Source organism: Scyliorhinus canicula, chromosome 1 (genome assembly GCF_902713615.1).
Source record: "Scyliorhinus canicula chromosome 1, sScyCan1.1, whole genome shotgun sequence".
In the NCBI taxonomy this organism is placed as follows: domain Eukaryota; kingdom Metazoa; phylum Chordata; class Chondrichthyes; order Carcharhiniformes; family Scyliorhinidae; genus Scyliorhinus; species Scyliorhinus canicula.
The window spans coordinates 189,664,019-189,688,451 of NC_052146.1; the positions used below are offsets into that span (position 1 = coordinate 189,664,019).

General features: G+C 44.4%; 1 protein-coding gene across 3 annotated transcripts; it reads right to left on the minus strand.

Annotated features, from left to right (window-relative positions):
* Positions 1 to 8,935: 8,935 nt before the first annotated feature.
* LOC119970411 (probable G-protein coupled receptor 139) lies at positions 8,936 to 16,258 on the minus strand. Of its 3 annotated transcripts, none has more exons than XR_005461612.1 (3): positions 16,103 to 16,258; positions 15,356 to 15,426; positions 8,936 to 9,247 (listed from the first exon to the last, which is right to left on the minus strand). XR_005461612.1 is itself a non-coding variant. In XM_038805000.1 (3 exons), the coding sequence occupies exons 1-3, from the start codon at positions 16,170 to 16,172 to the stop codon at positions 13,795 to 13,797; spliced, it is 234 nt and encodes a 77-aa protein (XP_038660928.1). In that variant the 5' UTR covers positions 16,173 to 16,258; the 3' UTR covers positions 12,320 to 13,794. The 3 variants fall into 3 exon arrangements, 2 of the variants coding, with proteins under 2 accessions (XP_038660928.1, XP_038660920.1); XM_038805000.1 differs by lacking the exon at positions 8,936 to 9,247 and adding an exon at positions 12,320 to 13,887; XM_038804992.1 differs by lacking the exon at positions 8,936 to 9,247 and having other exon boundaries at positions 13,916 to 15,426.
* Between the last annotated feature and the right edge of the window lie 8,175 nt (positions 16,259 to 24,433).

Consider the following 24,433-nt stretch of genomic DNA (forward strand, 5'->3'; position numbering starts at 1 on the left):
CTTGAGTATTGGTGCTGCAGCATCCAGGCAGGTAGGGAGCGTTCCATCACAATCCCAACATGCAACTGTAGATGGTGGACCAGCTTTAGGGAGTCAGGATTTGAGTTACTCAGTACAGAACTTAAACCTGCTCTGACACCAGCAGTCTGTAAGTGGCTGTCTCTGTTCTTGTCTATGGTGACCCTCAGGATTTTGATAGTGGGACAGTCAGCGATGGTAATCCGGCTGAATGTCACGGTGAGATGTTTCGATTCTCTCTTATTGGAGATTGGCATTGCCGGGCATTGGGTGGTGGAAACGATTCTTTGCTGCTGATCAGCTCAAACCTAAATGTGGTCCAGGGCTCGCTGCGATGAGTATTGATAGTTTTATTATCTAAGCAGTTGTAAATAGAACAGGACATGGCTTGACCACATGACCTTCTGATGCAGAAGGCAGAATATTACCACTTTACCACTGAGCTGAGGATAACCATTAAAATAAGGATCCATTTTCAAGGAAAGAATTAAAGGCAGAATTCAGAGTAGACAACAAATGATGAGCTGCCTTATTTGGCATACCTAATAATAGCCAAAAATGGATACATGATTGCATTTCTCAACTTCTCTCTGAATTTAGTCTGGGCCAGCGCATAAACACACGTGTTTGTACAGGAGCTCAGCAATTGGAACATATCTCCGGTGTAGTCTGCGATAAGTAAGGGATCTGAGTATTGCTCTGGATCATAAAGGCTGCCTGTAATTCTGGAAATGAGGAAAAATACAACAGCTGGCATCCACAGCACGATGAAAGTACCAGAAATGGAGAAGAGCAAAATGATGGATTTCCTTCGGCTCTGCATCTCTGGATCATCGCTGTTCTTGCTGTTGCGTTGACCTTGCAGTGCTCTGCGGGTTCGATTAGCCATCAGAATGTGACTAACAGTCAGAGCATTGAGAAATATAATCAGAAAGTACGGCAACAAGGGGTTTAAAACTGTGCTCAGCCAGTCATAAGTGACCCATCCAGGCAACGTGAAGTAAGTTGGTTTGAAATGAGCTCCCCACTCCACATTGTTAATTATAGAGATAGGTTCATAAGCAAAATACAGGGGGATGTTTTTGAAGCAGAACACAATGCACACGGTCACTATTACCACAGCTGCAGTTTTCTCCCTGCAATACTTCTCTCTGAGTTCTTGACAACAAATGAGGACAAAGCGATCAACAGTGAAAGCCACCATCAGCCAAACAGACCAGTCAATAACCATATAGTTGATAACCTCGTTGATACTATATATGGAAGTGTAGTCCAGAGGTGAAATTGGTAAGTAGTAATAAGTTAGGTAATAGATTATCACATTAAAAATAATGACCAGCAGGTCCGCGGTTGTCATACCCACCAGGTAAAGAGTGATCCCTTTAGATAGACCACAGCCTCCTCGGGACAGGAGCACAATTGTCAGGAAATTAGCTACAATGAGAAGAGCAAAATCACCAAATTAATTAGAGAGCATTACATGGAAATAACAGCAGAGAATCAATTCTGTCCATCAATTCTGTGCCTCAATGAATGTCGCACAACTACTTCTACCCACCCTACTCTATCCCATCTTATTAACATATCCTTCTATTCCTTTCACACTCATGTACTTCATGAGATTTGCCTTCCTGACAAACATACAATTTATGCACAAGTGTGACAACATTGCACAGATTAGACAAAACAAATTTACCTTTTAAGCCAGAATACACTGGGACTGTGGCCTGGGGAATTGATGCAAGTTGCTGACCAGTCAGAGTAACCAATCTCTCTCAATGAGAAAACAACAGAGCCAGATGTGAGACAAGGAAAAGCCCCAGTGGTGGAGAGTTTTGGGAATGATAGGTCTGGATACACCCATCCTTCCCAAGCAGGAAACATGTAGCCCATTTTGTGTCTGAAATTCCGCATTTACAGTTTCCCAGAATATTTTCTAAAGGAGATAAACTTAACAAAGAGCAGAACATTCTGAGTATTGAAGGAATACCTGAATCTGGGTTCAGCGTGCAGAGAAAGTCTGAGGTTTTGTAGGTGGGAGATACATCAGGAGCATAACCAGAGATAAAGAATGATTAACGAGAGCAAAAACAACCAGCTTCAGCTTCTTACCGGGAAATCCGAAGATTGCAAGAAAATGGTAATAAATGAAAGCTGCCTGGTCGATTGTTGAGAGTTCCATTTTGAGAGAGAGGAGACGACGTCAATCAGTGACAATGTTTGAAGAAATTATGCTCGTCTTTAGTGGCAGCTCCTTATATAAAGGAACTAAACCACCCCTGACTCAATTAGGTGCAGTGGGATTGGAACAAGTGAACAAACAGCTCAATTAATTGTAACAGGGATTAGGCAATATCTTTCTTACGTATGCAGGAAGATTTAAACCAAATGTTTCCAATTGAACATGGTGCTGAACATATTAATACAAGAAATATTGACCCTTCTCAATATTATAGACTAATAATTGGGCATTTTATTTATCAAAAGAAGAAAGTGTTAGTGAATGTAATTGAGCTCTGCAGCATTATAGATATTCAGAAAAATTGACATCAAATACAACCATGTTTCTGTTCCACAAAAGACTTTGTTCACCTCAAATCTGAGGCACCATGTGAGGAATTCTCCATCAGTCATGTTTTCTGCTGGGGTACCACAAGGATCAGTGCTTGGGCCCCAGTTATTCACAAGCTATATCAGTGATTGGAACGTGGGGGGTTAAATGTAATATTTCTAAGTTTGCAGATGACACAATGTGAGGTGGAAGTTTGAGATGTGAGGAGGATGAAAAAATATTTCAAGGGGATTTGGAGAGGCTATGTGAGTGGGCAGAAACTTGGAAGAAATGTGGAGCTATGGATTTTGGTAGGAAAAACAGAAATACATGAGGAACAAAGGAACAGAAAGGTATCTTGAAACGCTGAGATGAACTAGATGGACAGAGGTCCTTGTGGAACATTATTAAAAATACAAAACTATTGGGTCAAATGACCTGAGTCAGAGCTACAATTTCAGAGTAATTCTATACAATTAATTTGCAGATTTTTCTCTTTTCTCTTTAGCTAATTCGCTGACAATTGTGCTGCTGTTCTGAGGAGGCTGTGGTCTACCCAAAAGGATCACCCTTTACCTAGTGGACAGCATGACCATAAGACCATAAGACCATAAGACATAGGAGCAGAATTAGGCCACTCAGTCCATCGGGTCTGCTCCGCCAATGAAATCATGGCTGATATATTTCTCATCCCCATTCTCCTGCCTTCTCCCCCGAACCCCTGATCCCTTTATTGATCAAAAAACAATCTATCTCTGTTTTAAAGACACAGAGTGATTTGCCCTCCACAGCCTTCTGCGGCAAAGTGTTCCACAGATTCACCCCCCCCCCCACCCCCCCGCAAACACCGGCTGAAGAAATTTCTCCTCATCTCTGTTTTAAAGGATTGTCCCTTTAGTCTCAGATGGTGTCCTCTGCTTCTAGTTTTTCCTACAAGTGGAAACATTATCTTCACGTCCACTCTATCCAGGCCACGCAGTATCCTGAAAGTTTCAATATGACCCCCCCACATCCTTCTAAACTCCAACGAGTTACTGACACAGAGTCCTCAATCGTTCCTCATACGACAAGCTGTTAATTCCAGGGATCATTCTTGCGAAACTCTTAGGACCCTTTCCAAGGTCAGCACATCCTTCCTTAATTACGGGCCCAAAACTGCTCACAATACTCCAAATGGGGTCTGACCAGAGCCTTATATAGCCTCAGAAGTACATCCTTGGTCTTGTCTTCTCGCCCTCTCGATATGAATGCCAACATTGCCTTCCTAACTGCTGACTGAACGTGCACGTCAACCTTAAGATAATTGTGAACAAGGACTCCCAAGTCCCTTTGTGCTTATGAGTTCCTCAGCATCTTCACATAGTATATGCCTCCATTCCTCCTTCCAAAGTACATTACCTCACACTTTTCCATATTGTATTCCATCTGGCACTTTTTGTCCACTCTCCTAGCCTGTCCAAGTCCTTCTGAAGCCTGCCTGCTTCCTCAATAGTACCTGACCATCAGATCTTTGTATCATCTGCAAACTTAGCAACCGTGCCTTCAGTTCCTTCCTCCAGATCATTAATGTACATTGTGAAAAGTTGTGTCCCAGCACTGACCCCTGACGCACACCACTAGTCACCGGCTGCCATCGTGAAAATGATTCCCTTGATCCCCACTCCCTGCCTTCTGCCAGTCAGCCAAACCTCTATCCATGCCAGGATGTTACCCTGAACACCATGGGCTCTAAACTTATTTCACAGTCTCCTATGAGGCAACTTGTCAAAGGCCTTCTGGAAATCTAAATTAATCACGTCCACTGGTTCTCCTTTGTCTAACTTCCTTGTTACTTCCTCAAACAACTCTAACAGATTAGTCAGACATGAACTCCCCTTGACGAAGCCATGCTGACTCAATCCTATTTTACCATGCAGTTCCCCAAATAGTCCGCAATCTCATCTTTAATAATGAATTCTAAAATCTTACCACTGACCGAAGTCAGGATAACCAACCTATAATTTCTCAACTTCTGTTCCCACCCTTCCTAAACAGTGGCATTACATTAGTTACTTTCCAGTCACATGGGACCCTTCCTGCCTCCAGTGATTCCTGAATGATCACCACCAATGCTGCCACAATCTCCTCGGCTATCTCTTTTATAACTCTGGGGTATAAAGGCAGCACAGTAGCAAAGAGCAGTATAGGAGCACAAGTGGATAGCACTGTGGCTTCACAGCGGCAGGGTCCCAGGTTCGATTCTCCACTGGGTCACTGACTGTGCGGAGTCTGCACGTTCTCCCCGTGTCTGCGTTGGTTTCCTACGGGTTCTCCGGTTTTCTCCCACAGTCCAAAGACATGCAGATTAGGTGGATTGGTCATGATAAAGTGCCCTTAGTGACCAAAATAGGTTAAGAGGGGTTATTGAGTTATGGGGATAGGGTGGAGGTAAGGCCTCGATGGGCCGAGTGGCCTCCTTCTGCACTGGATGTTCGATGTTCCAGTCCATCCGGTCCAGGTGATTTATCCACCTTTAGACCTTTCAGTTTCCCCAGAACCTTCTCCTTCGTAATGGTCACGGCACACACCTCTGCCCCCTGGTTCTCCTGGAGCTCTGGCATCCCACTGGTGTCTTCCACCGTGAAGATTGATGCAAAGAAACTATTCAGTTCGTCTGCCATTTCTTTGTTTCCTATTATTACTTCTCCAGCGTCATTTTCCAGTGGTTCAATGTCTATTTTTGCCTCTCTCTTACCTTTAATATATTGAAAAAAACCCTTCCTATCTTCCTTTATATTACCAGCTAGCTTGCACTCATACTTCATCTTCTCCCCCTTATTGCATTTTTAGTTGTCCTCTGCTCGCTTTTAAAGGCTTCCCAATCCTCTGGCGGATGTACTGGTTATTACTTTCAATGTGATGATCTGATTCATACCTACTATTACTGACCATTTCCCATTTTCTATAGTCTATACTTCCTCATGAATATAAATGAGATTATCAACTGTGTGTTTATTGACTGCTCTGTCTGGTTAACAGTGACCTTCCCTGTTGACCGTTATGTTCTCATTTATTGTCGAGAATTCAGGGGAAAATATTACATCGAATCTGAAATGGTAAGAGGCTGGAGTGTTGTACTGAAAGGGACTTCAGTGTCCCTGATCAGGAGTCACTGAAAGCTAACACACAGGTATGGCAAGCAATTAAGAAGAGAAATGGTATATCAGCCTTATTACAAGACGATTTTAATATCTGAGTAGTAATATCTTATTGCAAACATGTAATACACCTGGAGTATTGTGGACAGAGTTGGTCTCTGTATCTAAGGAAGGATTTACTTGTCAAAGACCGCGTGCAACAATGATTCATCAAACTAATTCCTGGAATTGAGTGATTGCCCAATGAAGAAAGGTTAACTCTCCTGCGCCTCTATTTGGAGTTCAGGAGAATGAGAGGAGATTTCATTCAAACATACAAAGTTCGTACAGGGCTCGGCAGTGTAGATGCAGGAAGGGTGTTTCCCCTGGCTGGAGAGGGTTTAGAATCAGTGGTCACAGGCTCAGAATTAGGGCCAGGTAATTTAGGACTGAGATTAGGAGAACCCCCTTCACTCAGAGGATGGTGAATCTTTGGAATTCTCTACCCCAGAGGGCTGTGGAGACTCAGTCAATGGGTATGTTTAAGACAGAGGTTGACAGATTTCTGCATATTAAAAACATCAAAGCATAGTTCAGGAAAATGGTGTTGAAGTAGAAGATCAGTCATGATCTCTTTGAATAGTGACTTGTGTTCAAAGGGCTTAATGACTCCTGCTCCTATCTCTTATACTCTACATATAGTTATTATTTAACGGTTCAGTATGAGTTATTTACCTGTGACCTTGCAATTGTGATTGCTCTTATTAATTATATTCCGAATCAATTGCAGAATTAAGTTTCATATTGACCTCTTCCCGGAGTCTTAATTTCCTCTCCTTGGTTTTGTTTCCTCCATCACAATTAAAAAGCCAAGGAACAACAACACTCTAATGTTTTTATTAATGTGATGGCTACCAGGTTGAAGAGGCAGAAATGGTTTACTCCTGTTCCTGCAAAGGAATAGTGACTGTCTACAGGGGAGGGAAATGAAGGAGGGACTGGCGAGAGCTGGAAACAGGAGCTTCCTGTCAGTGTCATGTGGTCTCTGGACAAGGCTGTCAAATAGATGACAACAGCATCAAAACACGAGAAGATTCAAGTCAAAAGATCAGATATTCATTTCGATTGGAGGGAGGGTTCCTTGTTTATTGAATATGCCAAAGCTTTATGCAATTTCATTATCTTCCGTGAATCAATAATCAGCATGGACACCCACTGAACTAACAGTTTATGTCGTCACTGTGGCAGCTTGGGGGAATTCTGCAACTGTGACACATCTGGCATTCCTCTGCACACGGTCAATGTAGCACTTTTGGTGTGGATGGTGCTCGAAGCATGCTGAACCAGATTTTAGTGCTTCCCTCCACATGGACCTCTTGGCTGCAGTATTTCCCAAGAGGGATGGTCAGCAATGCAGGAGATTTACAGCTCTTTTATTAGGGAGCTGTTACACGATTTGTACTGATCACTTTGATGGAGTTTGTCCTGACAGAGCTCCTCTGGAGGAGGTTACAGATAGGCGGCATGGTAGCACAGTGGTTAGCACTGTCTGCATGTTCTCCCTGTGTCTGCCTTTGTTTCCTCCGGATGCTCCGGTTTCCTCCCACAAGTCCTGAAAAACGTGCTGTTAGATAATTTGGACATTCTGAATTCTTCCTCTGTGTACTCGAACAGGCACCGGAATGTGGCGATGAGGGGCTTTTCACAGGAATGTCATTGCTGTGTTAATGTAAGCCTACTAATAAAGATTATTATTAGAAGATAGGGATGTTGGTAGGGGTGGGAATGGGTTAGAGAAAGGCGGCTGGATTCTCCGTTCCTGAGACTAATTGTTGACGCTGGCGCAGGATTTGTGGACTTTTACAACAGCAAAACTGGGGTCAGACCTGGACCGATTTCGCTACTGCTGAGGGGCTAGCACCGGCACCTTGTGGAGCACAATCGATTCCAATGAGAAATGGTCCTGGTTTCGCGATTGAGTTAAAGAGACGCAAGGTTTGGCTACAGCTTTATAAAACCCTGGTTAGACCTCACTTGGAATAGTGTGTCCAGTTCTGGTCACCTCATTATAGGAATGATGTGGATGCTTTGGAGAGGGTACAGAGGAGATTTACCAGGATGCTGCCTGGACTGGAGGGCATGTCTTATGAAGAAAGGTTGAGGGAGCTCGGGCTTTTCTCACTGGGTTAAAGTGCAACAGGTTTGTTTCAAATCATTAGCTTTCGGAGCACAGCTCCATCATCAGGTGAATGAAGAGGTGGGTTAAAAAATATATATGTAGACAAATTCAGTGATGATAATTTGAATGTGAGTCTTCTTTCACCTGAGGATGAAGCTGTGCTTTGAAAGCTAGTGATTCAAAATAAACCTGTTGGACTTTAACTTGGTGTTGTAAGACTTCTTACTTTGCCCACCCAGTCCAACGGCGGCATCTCCACATCATTTTCTCACTGGAGCGATGAATGAAGAGAGGTGACTTGATAGAGGTGTACAAGGTGATGATAGGCATGGGTAGAATGGATAGCCGGAGACTTTTCCCCAGGGCGAAAATGGCTGTCACGAGGGGACACAATTTTAAGATGATGGGAGGAAGGTACACGCGAGATGTCAGAGGTAAAAGTTCTTTACACAGAGAGTGGTGGGTGTGTGGAAAGCACAGCCAGCAGAGGTGGTGGAGTCAAAGTCATAAGGGACATTTTAGGACTCTTGGATAGGCACATGGACAGCAGTAGATTGAAGGGGTATAGGTTAGGTTGATCTTAGATTAGGATAAATGGTCGGCACAATGTTGTGGGCTGAAGGGACAGTACTGTGCTGTACTGTTCTATGTTTTATGTTCTATCTGATTGGGGATTCTGTGCTTATCCATGCTGGAGAGAAGGCCTGCCCATCTCAGTTGAAATTTCTGGAGGATAGTCTGCATGCTGTTAAGCCCATCCCAATCAGGGTTCCTGCCATCTGATTCTCAGGATGGGCCTCAGGTGTCTTTGCTGGAAGCGTTCCAGAGTTTAGATGTGGCACCTATTGCAGACCCAGGATTCTGTGGCCTACAGCAGGGTGGTAAGGGCAATGGTGTGGTACAGTTAGAATGTAGTCTTCAGCCTAATGCTATTGTCAGATATGATCATGGAATCCGCCATAGGCAGAACTTGCTTTCTAGATGCGTGAACTGATATCGTCATCAATAGTCACATCTCTAGAGAGCACGCTGCCAAGCTTTGAGGATTTTCTACAAATCTGAAACTGGTAATATTAATGATAATAATCTTTATTGTCACAAGTAGGCGTACATCAACACTGGCCACCTGCTGGTGGGAGGTCCCATTTCTGAGCACATGTGTTATTATCTACAGGCATTTCACCAGAGCTGGAAGTGCAGAAGGTTTTTGTTTAGAGAGGCATCATGACAGGCGTCGACATGGAGGGCTGTTCCTGTGCTATTCTTTGTATCTTTGAATTGGCTGAGGCTCTGCCCCCGGCCCTCGCACTCTGTTTCCTGCCCCAACAGGCCTCATCGAATCGTGTCCAGTGTCTCCTTATGTTCAGTACGCTCGTCACCTCCCTAATACAATCATGGTGTCATTTCAAAAAGGCAAGAAGAAATAATAATTGAAAATAAATGTTGTTCTATTCCATATTCTCTTGTCCGAATTCTTTTTTCTGGACAATGGGACAAATGACTGGACTGATAATATGGGCGCAGCTATCACATGAGGCTAGTTCCAAATGTTTCTGAGCAGTTTGAAAATGGACGAAGATTAATTCATTAAACGCCTGGAATCTGACACTCCTTACATTCTCCAAACATTCCAGCCAAGCCAACACAAAGGACTAGTAGATGAGACGCCTGCATCAGCAAACTCTGGACAAAGGCAGAGCTAGTGAAGCTCCTCATGCTAATGTTGTGTTAATTGTTCCATAGCTAAATGGTCAAAATATAATGGGTTTTGACAAGTGTCCTGAATGTACTTTGCGAGCTGAATAGATGAAGCTGAAACAGCCCTGTCACATGACCAAAACAGGCTGTTGTTGTGGTGATTATTCTGAATGAAAACCAGATGATTGATGTGTGAGATTAATTCCTCTGCAACACAGACAAAGTTGATGTCAGAGTGAGGATGAGAAAATGGGCCTTTTATCAAAACACTGATCGTTGTGAGTAACAAAACTACAACATAATCCCTACAGTGTGGGAGGAGGCCATTTGGCCCATCTAGTCTGCTACGAGCCTGTGAAAGAGCCCCCTACCTTGACCCACTCCCCATAAACCCACATAACCTGCATATCTTTGGACACTAAGGGGCAATTTAGCATGGCCAAGCCACCTAAACTGCACATTGTTGTCTTGTGAGAGGAAACTGGAGCACCTGGAGGAGACCGACACAGACATGGGTAGAATTTACAAACTCCGCACAGACAGTCTTCCAATGCTGGTCCCTGGTGCTGTGAGGAACAGTGCTAACAACTGAGCTACCATGCCACCCTCACCCATGCGCCATCCCCACTGATTCATTCATAACCACTCATAAAAAGAATGAGTGGACCCCTCTTTTTGAACAATTTTCACAGTTTCTTAAAAAAAATATTTAAAGTGCAGGTGTTTTAAAGGCCTTCACAGCTTTACATTTGTTTTATTCAATATATTCTGGCAGTTTTTTCTTGACATTTTCTTTTGACAGTTCCTTTTTGCACTTCTGTACTTTCATCATGACAGCTCTTTAGATAGATTCAGTCGGTTGGGTTCTCCGTTCCCGAGACGTGTTTTGGCCGGGGCAGGATTCGTTCTGCAATAGCAAAACCTGTGACGCACCTGCACCAACCCCCGTGCCACATAGCCATAACCATACCCCACCAACCCAGAGGGCTTACAAAACTCCATCCTGCACAACGTGCCAGTACCCATAACAGCTGCCATGGCCGGGTGCCTTGGCCACTGAAGCCACCAGTTACCAACCCCCTGGGCTGCATGCATTGGACTGTCTGACACTCTGGCTTTTCTGTGTCCCCCACTTTCCCAGAAGAAGGCAGCTCACAAACGCTAGGAGAGGGTGAAGACTGGAAAGGACTCACCGGACCCCGCGGCCCCTCCACGCAGCACACCAGATGGCACTGGATGTGGTCAGCAGGCCCGAAGAAAGGGCAGTCACGGGATGGAGGTTGAATCGGGCGAGATAGTGAGTTGCGGGTCCCCATATCACGTGTGTCAAGCCCCCACACACCCCAGCCCCTCCCCAACACACCCTAATCTCTAACTCCCCCTCATCACCCCACTCCCCCCCCCCTCCCTAGCCCGCGATGTAATCATGAGTCTTGTCTTGTATTTTTCAGGAGCTTTTAGTGATGGGGCGGACCCTTCTCGTGTCCCCTGACCCCAGTCAGTGTCACAGCTACAGTCAGAGCCCCAGATGTTGACCAGTGACAAGGACGACACCAACACAGACTGGAGCCATTGACCCGCATCTCAGGACACCCCGGAGCTGGATTCCAATGTTGACACTGATTCCCCATCACAGCTGTCTCCACCACTCTCCACCATCCCAGAGACACTCACCTTGGTTGGGCAGCTTAGTGAAGTGGCTCCCTCTCTGGTGTGTACCACATAGATGCTCCGGTATCTGGTGGAGGTAGGAACTCCTGAGGGGCTGGAGAGTCGGAAGGCAGGTCGACCCCAGGGACTAGCTGCCATCCAGATGGGTTTCAGGATTCTGGAATGGACAGTCCCAACGATTGTGGAGATGCAGCCGCTACATGAGGGGTTGTTGATGAGTATCCAGTAGCTGCAGGTTCAGTTGAAGGAGTCCAGCCGGGTGCAGCAGCAGGAGGTGGTGTCGACCATGAATGACACCCAGTCCAATACCGTACGGGTGTCCGCAGTAGAGGCCTTGGGGTGAAGGTTTTGGATATGGATCAACATGTTCAAGGCTTGGGGAACTCTGTGCCGGCGTCAGCCGAGGCCCAGGACAGGGTTGCCATCTCACAGGCCTCACCCACCAAGGGGGCTGTGGGGGAGGGTGAGGATGGGCAGGACATGGGGCTGAGACAGGCACAGGAGGCTGCCCGTGTGCGCCTGGGCTGGGGCCCAGGGGATGCTCTAATCGCCTCCAGGTTCATCAACTTGGGGGCGTGTTTTTTTTTAAGAGTGGTACTGTAAGGGTTAACGTTCAGCTGTCAGCATAGAACACAGGCACAGAGAGATCGGCCGCAGGCTCAGATGTTATTACATTTTGCAGCTGGTGAGCTCGTATTTGAGCCACTTCTATTAACATTCCATTATTAATGCGATGTATTACCGCTCCTAATTTGTAGTGTCTGTCTGCCTAATAGGGTCAGGTATCGCGAGTTGCGGTACATCCTTCCTGGGAGGGGGCTATGAATAGCACACATTTAAGTCAATTTCCAATGATTGATGTTATCAGCCTTAGCTATACGTAGAGACGTATATTTTTGTTTTGTCAATTCAGAAATGGTCTGCTGAAATAGTTAATGTCTCCTGCAGAATCTAAGGGGCGCAGACCTTGGCATGCTGCCATTTACGTCTTTTCACGTAATCTAAAAACTTATTCATATTCAATTACTTTTATTCGTAAAGGCACTGTAGAAGGCATTTTATTTATTTTAAACTGATATAGTGTGAACTAAACAACTTTGAAGAGATAAAGCTTGGGAACATACGCAAGAGGAAATATGAATGTTTTGCCCTTGGTTTAAAAACAATTCGAGTACGCATTTTGTTGCCCTTCGGAAGAACAACTTATTATCATAACAAGGCCAGTACAACATATTAAGCCGTTTTTAGTTTACATTATCTGACCCACTTAACTTTCGCTCAAAAGCAGTGTTAAAATATAGTCAATATTCCCAGCATGCTTCAAAATTGGTTACTCATTAACTTCCTTTCCACAATTCCCTCCTTGTTGATCTTTTGATCAGCACCTTTTAGTAAATTATCATGTCTTCCATAGAGAAGGTTTATAATGTATGGAGAACGGATGTATGACAATTCCCTGTGTGTTATGAGCCTGGCAGCAAGGAGGCAATGTGGCTAGGGCTGTTCTCCCGTGTCAGTACAATAAAAATATCTTGCACAACATCACAAGGGGGAGGCTGGACTTGGGGCGGTTGCATTGACGGAGCGGGGAGTGCAGGGAAGGTCTAGGGGTAAACTCCTCCTCTTCCTCAGTGTCGCCTGAAAAGGGAAACATCGGCATGCCAGATCCTCCTTTTGTTTAACCCGATGGGCTAGCCCTACTTGCCTAGTGAGAGGAGGTCTCTTATTGCCCAATTGTTGTTTAGTGTTTCAATGTTTTCTATCCCAAAGCTCACATTCCAATTTTAAAGTTTCCCAATTTTTTACTTTACCGTCCACACACTCATCAATCCCTTTTCTGTGGGCGTTATCCCTCCAACTCATCAAGAGTGATTGCTCGTGGCGTTTAGTGGACTGTTTATTCCATTCTGAAATTAAAGCTTTCCATTTGAAGGCCCCGTTTTTTTTCCCAAATCGCTTTTTCTGCAGCAATGCAGTTGTCAAAGTTCCAAGTGCCACCTAGTGGTCAAATATCATTACCTAATTTATTGTTTAGAGCAGCTGATAATCTACAGAAATTACATTCTTGAGAAGGGGTTTCTGAACACATAAAGAACAGAGGAGAATTGCCCCCAGTCTTGTCTAAAGTTTGTCCCATCTCTCAGTATACTATGCCTCTGGCAAAAAATGTTTCACACAAAAAGTCCTTTATGCAAAATCAACTCACAGTGTCCCTGACCCAAACTTAAGTCTGTCTAAACCTGATCCGGATTGAAAACGAGATCAAGAGGTCCCTGACCTGAGGCGAACCACAATCGGGTCCCTGACCCAAGGTAAACCTGTATAGCCCTGATCTGGATTTGAAAACAAGAGCAGGAGGTCCCTGACCTAAGGTTAACCACAATCAGGTCCCTGACCCTAAACACTCTACTCACAGTCAAATTTAGATTCGAGAACCATCACCTGTTAGTTTCCTCTGTCAGGGACGAGGGGTCGCACCACAGATCCGAGAGAGAGAGAGAGACCAAGGTGAATCATACCTTGTGCCGGCGTCCGTCTCTCCCCTCTGGGTCGTGGCTCGATCACTTCTTCAGTCCCCCACGGAATTCACTCAGGGTATTGGTTTTTGCTTCGCAGCGCCAAATGTAGAAGTCAATATTTTTCCCGCTTCTGGACTGTGGTAGAAAGATTCAACAACGCTCGTTGTGAAAAAATAACAAGACTTTATTTCTGAACAGACTGCATGCAGTTTTGGCTGAAAGTTCAGGTCGGAGAGCAGCGAGTGTCACTGCTGATTCCTACTCAAGTTCGTGCTTTCACAGAAAATTAGCTCAGTATTTATACATTATCAGAATCAGGATTACTTGACTACAGCTTGGTCAGGAGTTAGATCAGAAGTACAAACATACGCAATATCATAAAACAGGTGTCACCTTGCTGACCTTCCAGGACTCTTTGTCTCATCACTCAGACCATTATTTTGTCCTTGGATGGAATATTTAAAAGTCGGAGGAGACTTGTTCCTTCCTGACCTTATCTTGCCGTATTTAGACTGCCTTGGGTTATGACGAGTTAGTCTTATCAGAATTTTCAGAGCTCAGGCATTTCGAAACACTTTGACCTTCTCTGATCTTATTCAGGCTTTAGGTCATGCAAAGTCAGCTTTTCTTACATTGTACCAAGTAATTGACCAGTTTTCCCATCATGCCATTACTTACTTCGTACAACATCACAGCCGAGGATAACAATTAAAATAAGGATCCATTTTCAAGGAAAGAATTCAATAGAGACAACAAATGATGAGCTGCCTTATTTCGCAGACCTAATAATAGCCAAAATTGGATACATGATTGCATTTCTCAACTTCTCTCTGAATTTAGTCTGGGCCAGCGCATAAACACACGTGTTTGTACAGGAGCTCAGCAGTTGGAACATATCTCCGATGTAGTCTGCGATATGTAAGGGATCCGAGTATTGATCTGGATCATAAAGGCTGCCTGTAATTCTGGAAATGAGGAAAAATACAACATAAGGCATCCACAGCACGATGAAAGTACCAGAAATGGAGAAGAGTAAAATGATGGATTTCCTTCGGCTCTTCATCTCTGGATCATCGCTGTTCTTGCTGTTGTGTTGACCATGCAGTGCTAAGCGGGTTCGATTAGCCATCAGAATGTGACTAACAGTCAGAGCATTGAGAAATATAATCAGAAAGTACGGCAACAAGGGGTTTAAAACTGTGCTAAGCCAGTCATAAGTGACCCATCCTGGCAAAGTGAAGTAAGTTGGTTTGAAATGAGCTCCCCACTCCACATTGTTAATTATAGAGACAGGTTCATAAGCAAAATATAGGGGAATGTTTTTGAAGAAGGACACAACACACACGGTCACTAGAACCACAGCTGCAGTTTTCTCCCTGCAATACTTCTCTCTGAGTTCTTGACAACAAATGAGGACAAAACGATCAACAGTGAAAGCCACCGTCAGCCAAACAGAGCAGTCAATAAGCATATAGTTGATAACCTCATTGATACTATATATGGAAGTGTAGTCCAGAGGTGAAAATGGAAAGTAGTAACAAAGTAGGTAATAGATTATCACATTGAAAATAATGACCAGCAGGTCCGTGGTTGTCATACCCACCAGGTAAAGAGTGATCCCTTTAGATAGACCACAGCCTCCTCGGGACAGGAGCACAATTGTCAGGAAATTAGCTACAATGAGAAGAGCAAAATCACCAGAATAATTAGAGAGCATTACATGGAAATAACAGCAGAGAATCAATTCAGTCCATCAATTCTGTGCCTCAATGAATGTCCCACAACCACTTCTATCCACCCGACTCTATGCCATCTTATTAACAGATCCTTCTATTCCTTTCACACTCATGTACTTCATGAGATTTGTCTCCCTGACAAACACAATATATGCACAAGTGTAACAACATTGCACAGATTAGACAAAGCAAATCTCTCTTTTAAGCCGGAGTACACTGGGACTGTGGTCTGGGGAATTGATGCCACTTGCTGACGAATCAGAGTAACCAATCTTTCTCATGAGAACACAACAGAGCCAGATGTGAGACAAGGAAAAGCCCCAGTGGTGGAGAGTTTTGGGAATGATAGGTCTGGATACACCCATCCTTCCCAAGCAGTAAACATGTAGCCCATTTTGTGTCTGAAATTCCTCATTTACTGTATCCCAGAATATTTTCTGGAAGGAGATAAATTTAACAAAGAGCAGAACATTCTGAGTGTTGAAGGAATACCTGAATCTGGGTTCAGCATGCAGACAAAGGCTGAGGTTCTGTAGGTGGGAGATACATCAGGAGCATAACCAGAGTTAAAGAATGATTAACGAGAGCAAAAACAACCAGCTTCAGCTTCTTACCGGGAAATCCGAAGATTGCAAGAAAATGGTAATAAATGAAAGCTGCCTGGTCGATTGTTGAGAGTTCCATTTTGAGAGAGAGGAGACAACATCAATCAGTGACAACGATTGAAGAAACGACGCTCGTCTTTAGTGACAGCTCCTTATATAAAGCAACTAATCCACCTCTGACTCAATTAGGTGCAGAGGGATTGGAACTTGTGAACAAACAGCTCAATTAATTTTAATCGCGATTAGGCAATATCTTTCTTACTTATGCAGGAAGATTGAAGCCAAATGTTTCCAATTGAACATGGCGCTGAACATATTAATACAAGAAATATCCACCCTTCTCAATATTATAGACTAATAATTGGACATTTTATTTATCAAAAGAAGAAAGTGCTATTGAATGTAATTGAGCTCTGAAGCAATATAGATATTCAGAAAAATTGACATCAAATACAACCATGTTTCTGTTCCACAAAAGACTTTGTTCACCTCAAATCTGAGGCACCATGTGAGGAATTCTCCATCAGTCATGTTTTCTGCTGGGGTCCCACAAGGATCAGTGCTTGGGCCCCAGTTATTCACAAGCTATATCAGTGATTGGAACGTGGGGGGTTAAATGTAATATTTCTAAGTTTGCAGACGACACAAAGTGAGGTGGAAGTGTGAGATGTGAGGAGGATGAAAAAATATTTCAAGGGGATTTGGAGAGGCTATGTGAGTGGGCAGAAACTTGGAAGAAATGTGAAGCTATGCATTTTGGTAGGAAAAACAGAAATACATGAGGAACAAAGGAACAGAAAGGTATCTTGAAACGCTGATATGAACTAGATGGATAGAGGTCCTCGTGGAACATTATTAAAAACACAAAACTTTTGGGCCAAATGACCTGAGTCTGAGCTACAATTTCAGAGTAATTCTATATAATTAATTTGCAGATTTTTCTCTTTTCTCTTCAGCTAATTCGCTGACAATTGTGCTGCTGTTCTGAGGAGGCTGTGGTCTATCCAAAAGGATCACCCTTTACCTAGTGGACAGCATGACCATAAGACCATAAGACATAGGAGCAAAATTAGGCCACTCGGTCGATCGAGTCTGCTCCGCCATTGGAATCATGGCTGACATTTTTCTCATCACCATTCTCCTGCCTTCGCCTCCTAACCCCTGCTCCCTTTATTGATCAAAAACCTATCTATCTTTGTCTTAAAGACACTCAGTGATTTGGCCTCCACAGCCTTCTGCGGCAAAGTGTTCCACAGATTCACCCCCCCCCCCCCCCCCCCCCCCCCCCCCCCCCCCCCCCCCACCGGCTGAAGAAACTCCTCCTCATCTCTGTTTTAAAGGATCGTCCCTTTAGTCTCAGATTGTGTCCTCTGCTTCTAGTTTTTCCAACAAGTGGAAACATTCTCTCCACGTCCACTCTATCCAGGCCTCGCAGTATCCTGTAAGTGTCAATAAGATTCCCCCTCATCCTTCCAAACTTCAACGAGTTACAGACCCATAGTCCTCAATCGTTCCTCATACGACAAGCTGTTCATTCGAGGGATCATTCTTGCGAACCTCCTCTGGACCCTTTCCAAGATCTGCACATCCTTCCTTAGATACGGGGCCCAAAACTGCTCACAATATTCCAAATGGGGTCTGACCAGAGCCTTATATAGCCTCAGAAGTACATCCTTGGTCTTGTATTCTCGCCCTCTCGACATGAATGCCAACATTGCATTTGCCTTCCTAACTGCCGACTGAACGTGCACGTTAACCATAAGAGAATTGTGAACAAGGACTCCCAAGTCCATTTGTGCTTATGATTTCCTCAGCATCTTCACATAGTCTATGCCAGTAGACTAGGACACCACGGTAGCATTGTGAAAAGCACAATTGCTTCACAGCTCCAGGGTCCCAGATTCAATTTCGGCTTGGGTCACTGTCTGTGCGGAGTCTGCACATCCTCCCCGTGTGTGCGTGGGTTTCCTCCGGGTGCTCCGGTTTCCTCCCTCAGTCCAAAGATGTGCAGGTTAGGTGGATTGGTCATGCTAAATTGCCCTTAGTGTCCAAAATTGCCCTTAGTGTTGGGTGGGGTTACTGGGTTATGGGGATTGGGTGGAGGTGTTGACCTTGGGTAGGGTGCTCTTTCCAAGAGCCGGTGCAGACTCGATGGGCCGAATGGCCTCCTTCTGCACTGTAAATTTTATGATATGACTATGATATGCCTCCATTCCTCCTTCCAAATTGCATAACCTCACACTTTTCCATATTGTATTCCATCTGGCACTTCTTTGTCCACTCTCCTAGCCTGTCCAAGTCCTTCTGAAGCCTGCCTGCTTCCTCAATAGTACCTGACCATCAGATCTTTGTATCATCTGCAAACTTAGCAACCATGCCTTCAGTTCCTTCCTCCAGATCATTAATGTACATTGTAAAAGATGTGGTCCCAGCACTGACCCCTGAGGCACACAACTAGTCACCGGTTGCCATCTTGAAAATGATACCCTTTATCCCCACTCTCTGCCTTCTGCCAGTCAGCCAACCCTCTATCCATGACAGGATGTTACCCTGAACACCATGGGCTCTAAACTTATTTAACAGTCTCCTATGCGGCACCTTGTCAAAGGCCTTCTGGAAATCTAAATAAATCACGACCACTGGTTCTCCTTTGTCTGACTTCCTTGTTACTTCCTCAAACAACTCTAACAGATTAGTCAGACATGAACTCCCTTGACGAAGCCATGCTTACTCAGTCCTATTTTACCATGCAGTTCCCCAAATAGTCCTCGATCTCATCTTTAATAATGAATTCTAAAATCTTACCACTGACCGAAGTCAGGCTAACCAGCCTATAATTTACCATCTTCTGCTCCCACCCTTCCTAAACAGTGGCATTACATTAGTTACTTTCCAGTCACATGGGACCCTTCCTGCCTCCAGTGATTCCTGAATGATCACCACCAATGCTGCCACAATCTCCTCGGCTATCTCTTTTATAACCCTGGGATATAAGGGCAGCACAGTAGCAAAGAGCAGTATAGTAGCACAAGTGGATAGCACTGTGACTTCACAGCGGCAGGGTCCCAGGTTCGATTCCCCGCTGGGTCACTGTCTGTGTGGAGTCGGCATGTTCTCCCCGTGTCTGCGTTGGTTTCCTACGGGTTCTCCGGTTTCTCCCACAGTCCAAAGACGTGCAGGTTAGGTGGATTGGTCATGATGAAGTGCCCTTAGTGACCAAAAAAGGTTAAGAGGGGTTATTGGGTTATGGGGATAGGGTGGAGGTGAGGGTTTGGGTGGGTGGGTGCGGACTCGATGGGCCAAGTGGCCTCCTTATGCACTGTATGTTCTATGTTCTAGACCATCCGGTCCAGGTGATATATCCACATTTAGACCTTTCAGTTTCCCCAGAACCTCCTCCTTAGTAATGGTCATGGCACACACCTCTGCCCCCTGGTTCTCCTGGAGCTCTGGCATCCCACTGGTGTCTTCCACCGTGAAGACTGGTGCAAAGTAACTATTCAGTTTGTCAGCCATTTTTTTTGTTTCCTATTAATTACTTCTCCAGCCATATTTTCCAGTGGTCCAATGTCTATTTTTTGCCTCTCTCTTACCTTTAATATATTGAAAAAAACTTTTCCTAGCTTCCTTTATACTTCCAGCTAGCTTGCACTCATATTTCATCTTCTCCCCCTTATTGATTTTTTAGTTGTCCTCTGCTCGCTTTTAAAGGCTTCCCAATCCTCTGGCGGATGTACTGGTTATTACTTTCAATGTGATGATCTGATACATACCTACTATTACTTACCGTTTCCCATTTTCTATGGTCTATACTTCCTCATGAATATAAATGAGATTATCAACTGTGTGTTTATTGACTGCTCTGTCTGGTTAACAGTGACCTTCCCTGTTGACCGTTATGTTCCTATTTATTGTCGAGAGTTCAGAGGCAAATATTACATCGAATCTGAAATGGTAAGAGGCTGGAGTGTTGTACTGAAAGGGACTTCAGTGTCCCTGATCAGGAGTCACGGAAAGCTAACACACAGGTATAGCAAACAATTAAGAAGACAAATGGTAAATCAGCCTTATTACAAGAGGATTTAAATATAGGAGTAGAAATATCTTGTTGCAAATGTATAGAGCCTTTGTGACACCATACCTGGAGTATTGTGGACAGAGTTGGTCTCTGTATCTGAGGAAAGATTTACCTGTCATTGATCGAGTGGAACAATGATTCATCAAACTAAATCCTGGAATTGAGTGATTGCCCAATGAAGAAATGTTAACTCTTCTGCGCCTCTATTTGGAGTTCAGGAGAATGAGAGGAGAATTCATTCAAAAATACAAAGGTCCGGTAGGGCTCAGCAGGGTAGATCCAGGAAGGATGTTTCCCCTGGCTGGAGAGGGGTTAGAATCAGTGGTCACCGGCTCACAATAAGGACCAGGTAATTTAGGACTGAGATGAGCAGAACCCTCTTCACTCAGAGGATGGTGAATCTTTGGAATTCTCTACCCCAGAGGGCTATGGAGACTCAGTCATTGGGTACGTTTAAGACAGAGGTTGATAGATTTTTACATATTAAAAACATCAAAGTATAGTGCAAGAAAATGGTGTTGAAGTAGATCAGCCATGATTTCATTGAATAGTGGAGTGGGTTCAAAGGGCTTAATGACTCCTGCCCCTATCTCTTATACTCTACATATAGTTATTATTTAACGGTTCAGTATGAGTTATTTACCTATGAGTTTGCAATTGTGATTGCTCTTATTAATTATATTCCGAATCAATTGCAGAATTAAGTTTCATATTGAACTCTTCCCAGAGTCTTAATTTCCTCTCCTTGGTTTTGTTTCCTCCATCGCAATTAAAAAGCCAAGGAACAACAACACTCTCATTTTTTTTTAATGTGATGGCTATCAGGTTGAAGAGACAGAAATGGTTTACTCCTGTTCCTGCAAAGGTATAGTGACTGTCTACAGGGGAGGGAAATGAAGGAGGGACTGGCTAGAGCAGGAAACAGGAGCTTCCTGTCAGGGTCATGTGGTCTCTGGACAAGGCCATCAAATAGATGACAACAGCATCAAAGCACGAGAAGATTCAAGTCAAAAGATCAGATATTCATTTGGATTGATGGGAGGGTTCCTTGTTTATTGAATATGCGAAAGCTGTACACAATTTCATTAGCTTCTGTGGATCAATAATCAGCATTAACAGCCCCTGAACTAGCAGTTTATGTCGTCACTGTGGCAGCTTGGGGGAATTCTGCAACTGCGACACATCTGACATTCCTCTGCGCATGGTCAATGTAGCACTTTTGGTGTGGATGGTGCTCGAAGCATGCTGAACCAGATTTTAGTGCTTCCCTCCATATGGACCTCTTGGCTGCAGTATTTCCCGTGAGGGATGGTCAGCAATGCAGGAGATTTACAGCTCTTTTATTAGGGAGCTGTTACACAATTTGTAGTGATCACTTTGATGGAGTTTGTCCTGACAGAGATCCTCTGGAGGAGATTACAGATGGGCGGCATGGTAGCACAGTGGTTAGCACTGTCTGCAGGTTCTCCCCAAGGTTCTGCCTTGGTTTCCTCCGGGTCCTCCGGTTTCCTCCCACAAGTCCTGAAAGACGTGTTGTTCGGTAATTTGGACATTCTGAATTCTTCCTGTGTGTACTCGAACAGGCACCGGAATGTGGCGATGAGGGGCTTTTCACATTAATTTCATTGTTGTGTTAATGTAAGCCTACTAATAATATTATTAAAAGATAGGAAAGGTTGTAGGTGCTGGAGGGGGTTAGAGATAGGCGGCTGGATTCTCCATTCCTGAGTCTAATTGTTGACGCTGGCTCAGGATTCGTGGACTTCTACAACAGCAAAACTGGTGTCAGACCTGCACCGATTTCGCTACTGCTCAGGGGCTAGCACCGGCACCTTGTGGAACACAATCAACTCCAGTTTGAAACGGTCCTGGATACGCGATTGAGTTTAAGAGACGCAAGGTTTGGCTACAGCTTTATGAAACCCTGGTTAGACCACACTTGGAATAGTGTGTCCAGTTCTGGTCACCTCATTATGGAAATGATGTGGAAGCTTTGGAGAGGGTACAGATGAGATTTACCAGGATGCTGCCTGGACTGGAGGGCATGTCTTATGAAGAAAGTTTGAGGGAGCTAGGGCTTTTCTCACTGGGTTAAAGTGCAACAGGTTTGTTTCAAATCATTAGCTTTCGGAGCACAGGTCCTTCATCAGGTGAATGAAGAGGTGGGTTTAAAAAACATATACATAGACAAGTTCAATGACGATACTTTGAATGCAAGTCTTCATTCACCTGAGGAAGAAGCTGTGCTATAAAAGCTAATGATTCAAAATAAACCTGTTGGACTTTAACCTGGTGTTGTAAGACTTCTTACTGTGCCCTCCCAGTCCAACGCCGGCATCTCCACATCATTTTCTCACTGGAGCGAAGAATGAAGAGATGTAACTTGATAGAGGTGTACAAGGTGATGAGAGGCATGGATAGAACGGATAGCCAGAGACTTTTCCCCAGGGCGGAAATGGCTGTCACGAGGGGACATAATTTTAAGATGATTGGAGGAAGGTCTAGGGGAGATGTCAGAGGTAAAAGTTCTTTACACAGAGAGTGGTGGGTGTGTGGAATGCACTGCCAGCAGAGGTGGTGGAGTCAGAGTCAAAAGGGACATTTAAGCGACTCTTGGATAGGCACATGGACAGCAGTAGATTGAAGGGGTGTAGGTTAGGTTGATCTTAGATTAGGATAAATGGTCGGCACAATGTTGTGGGCTGAAGGGACAGTACTGTGCTGTACTGTTCTATGTTTTATGTTCTATCTGATTGGGGATTCTGTACTTATCCATGCTGGAGAGAAGGCCTGCCCATCTCAGTTGAAATTTCTGGAGGAGAGTCTGCATGCCATTAAGCCCATCCCAATCAGGGTTCCTGCCATCTGATTCTCAGGATGGGCCTCAGCTGTCTTTGCTCGGAGCGTTCCAGAGTTTAGATGTGGCACCTATTGCAGACCCAGGATTCTGTGGCCTGCAGCAGTGTGGTAAGGGCAATGGTGTGGTACAGTGAGAATGTAGTCTTCAGCCTAACGCTGTTGTCAGATATGATCATGGAATCCGCCATAGGCAGAACTTGCTTTCTAGATGCGTGAACTGATATCGTCATCAATAGTCACATCTCTAGAGAGCACACTGCCAAGCTTTGAGGATTTTCTACAAATCTGAAACTGGTAATAATAATGATAATCTTTATTGTCATAAGTAGGCGTACATCAACACTGCAATGAAGTTACTGTGAAAAGCCCCTAGTCTTTTGGAACTCGTGGGAGGAAACCAGAGCGCCCAGAGGAAACCCACGCAGACACGGGGAGAACGTGCTGACTCCGTACAGACAGTGACCCAAGCCGGGAATCGAACCTGGGACCCTGGAGCTGGGAAGAAACAGTGCTAACCACTGTGCTACCATGTCACCCTCTATGGTTATATTCACTGCTTCCTAGTATGTGCCTGGTATTGGCTGGAACATAAAGACCCATCTTGGAGACACTGATTTAGGGACCAGAGATTTTGAGGGCAGTCAAGAGTCTATTTGCCATTTTCTGGATGACCGTCTTGTTGTGGGCAGCTTCGGCATTGAGAAACTCTCTGATTACTGTTTGTAATGAGGTGAGTAACACAGACTGGAGAGATTGAAGAGTTTCTCTGAATGGAACCTTACATTGACTCCTGTAGGCATGTCTCTGTCGATGTCTCAAAGAGATTATTGTGCAAAATTAAAGCACATGGGATTGGGGGAAATGTATTGAGGTGGATAGAAAACTGGTCGGCAGAGAGGAAACAAAGAGTAGGGGTTAATGAGTCCTTTTCAAATTGGCAGGCAGTAACCAGTGGGATACCATAGGGATCGGTGCTGGGACCCCAGCTATTCACAATATATATATTAATGATTTGGATGAGGCAACAAAATGCAACACCTCAAAGTTTGCAGATGAGACCAAATTAGGTGGAAGGGTGAATTGTGACGAGGGTGCAGGGATCCTACAGCAAGATCTGGACAGGTTGGGCGAGTGGGCAAACCAATGGCAGGTGCAGTATAATTTGGATAAGTGAGAGTTTATTCCTTTTGGAAGCAAAAACAGGAAAGCAGATTACTACCTGAATGGTTGTAAATTGGGAGAGGGGAATGTGCAGCGGGACCTGGGTGTCCTTGTGCACCATTTGCTGAAGGTAAGCATGCAGGTACAGCAGGCGGTATACAAGGCTAATGGTATGTTGGCCTTCATTGCAAGATGTTTCGAGTATAGAAGCTGGGATGTGTTGCTGCAATTGTACTGGGCCT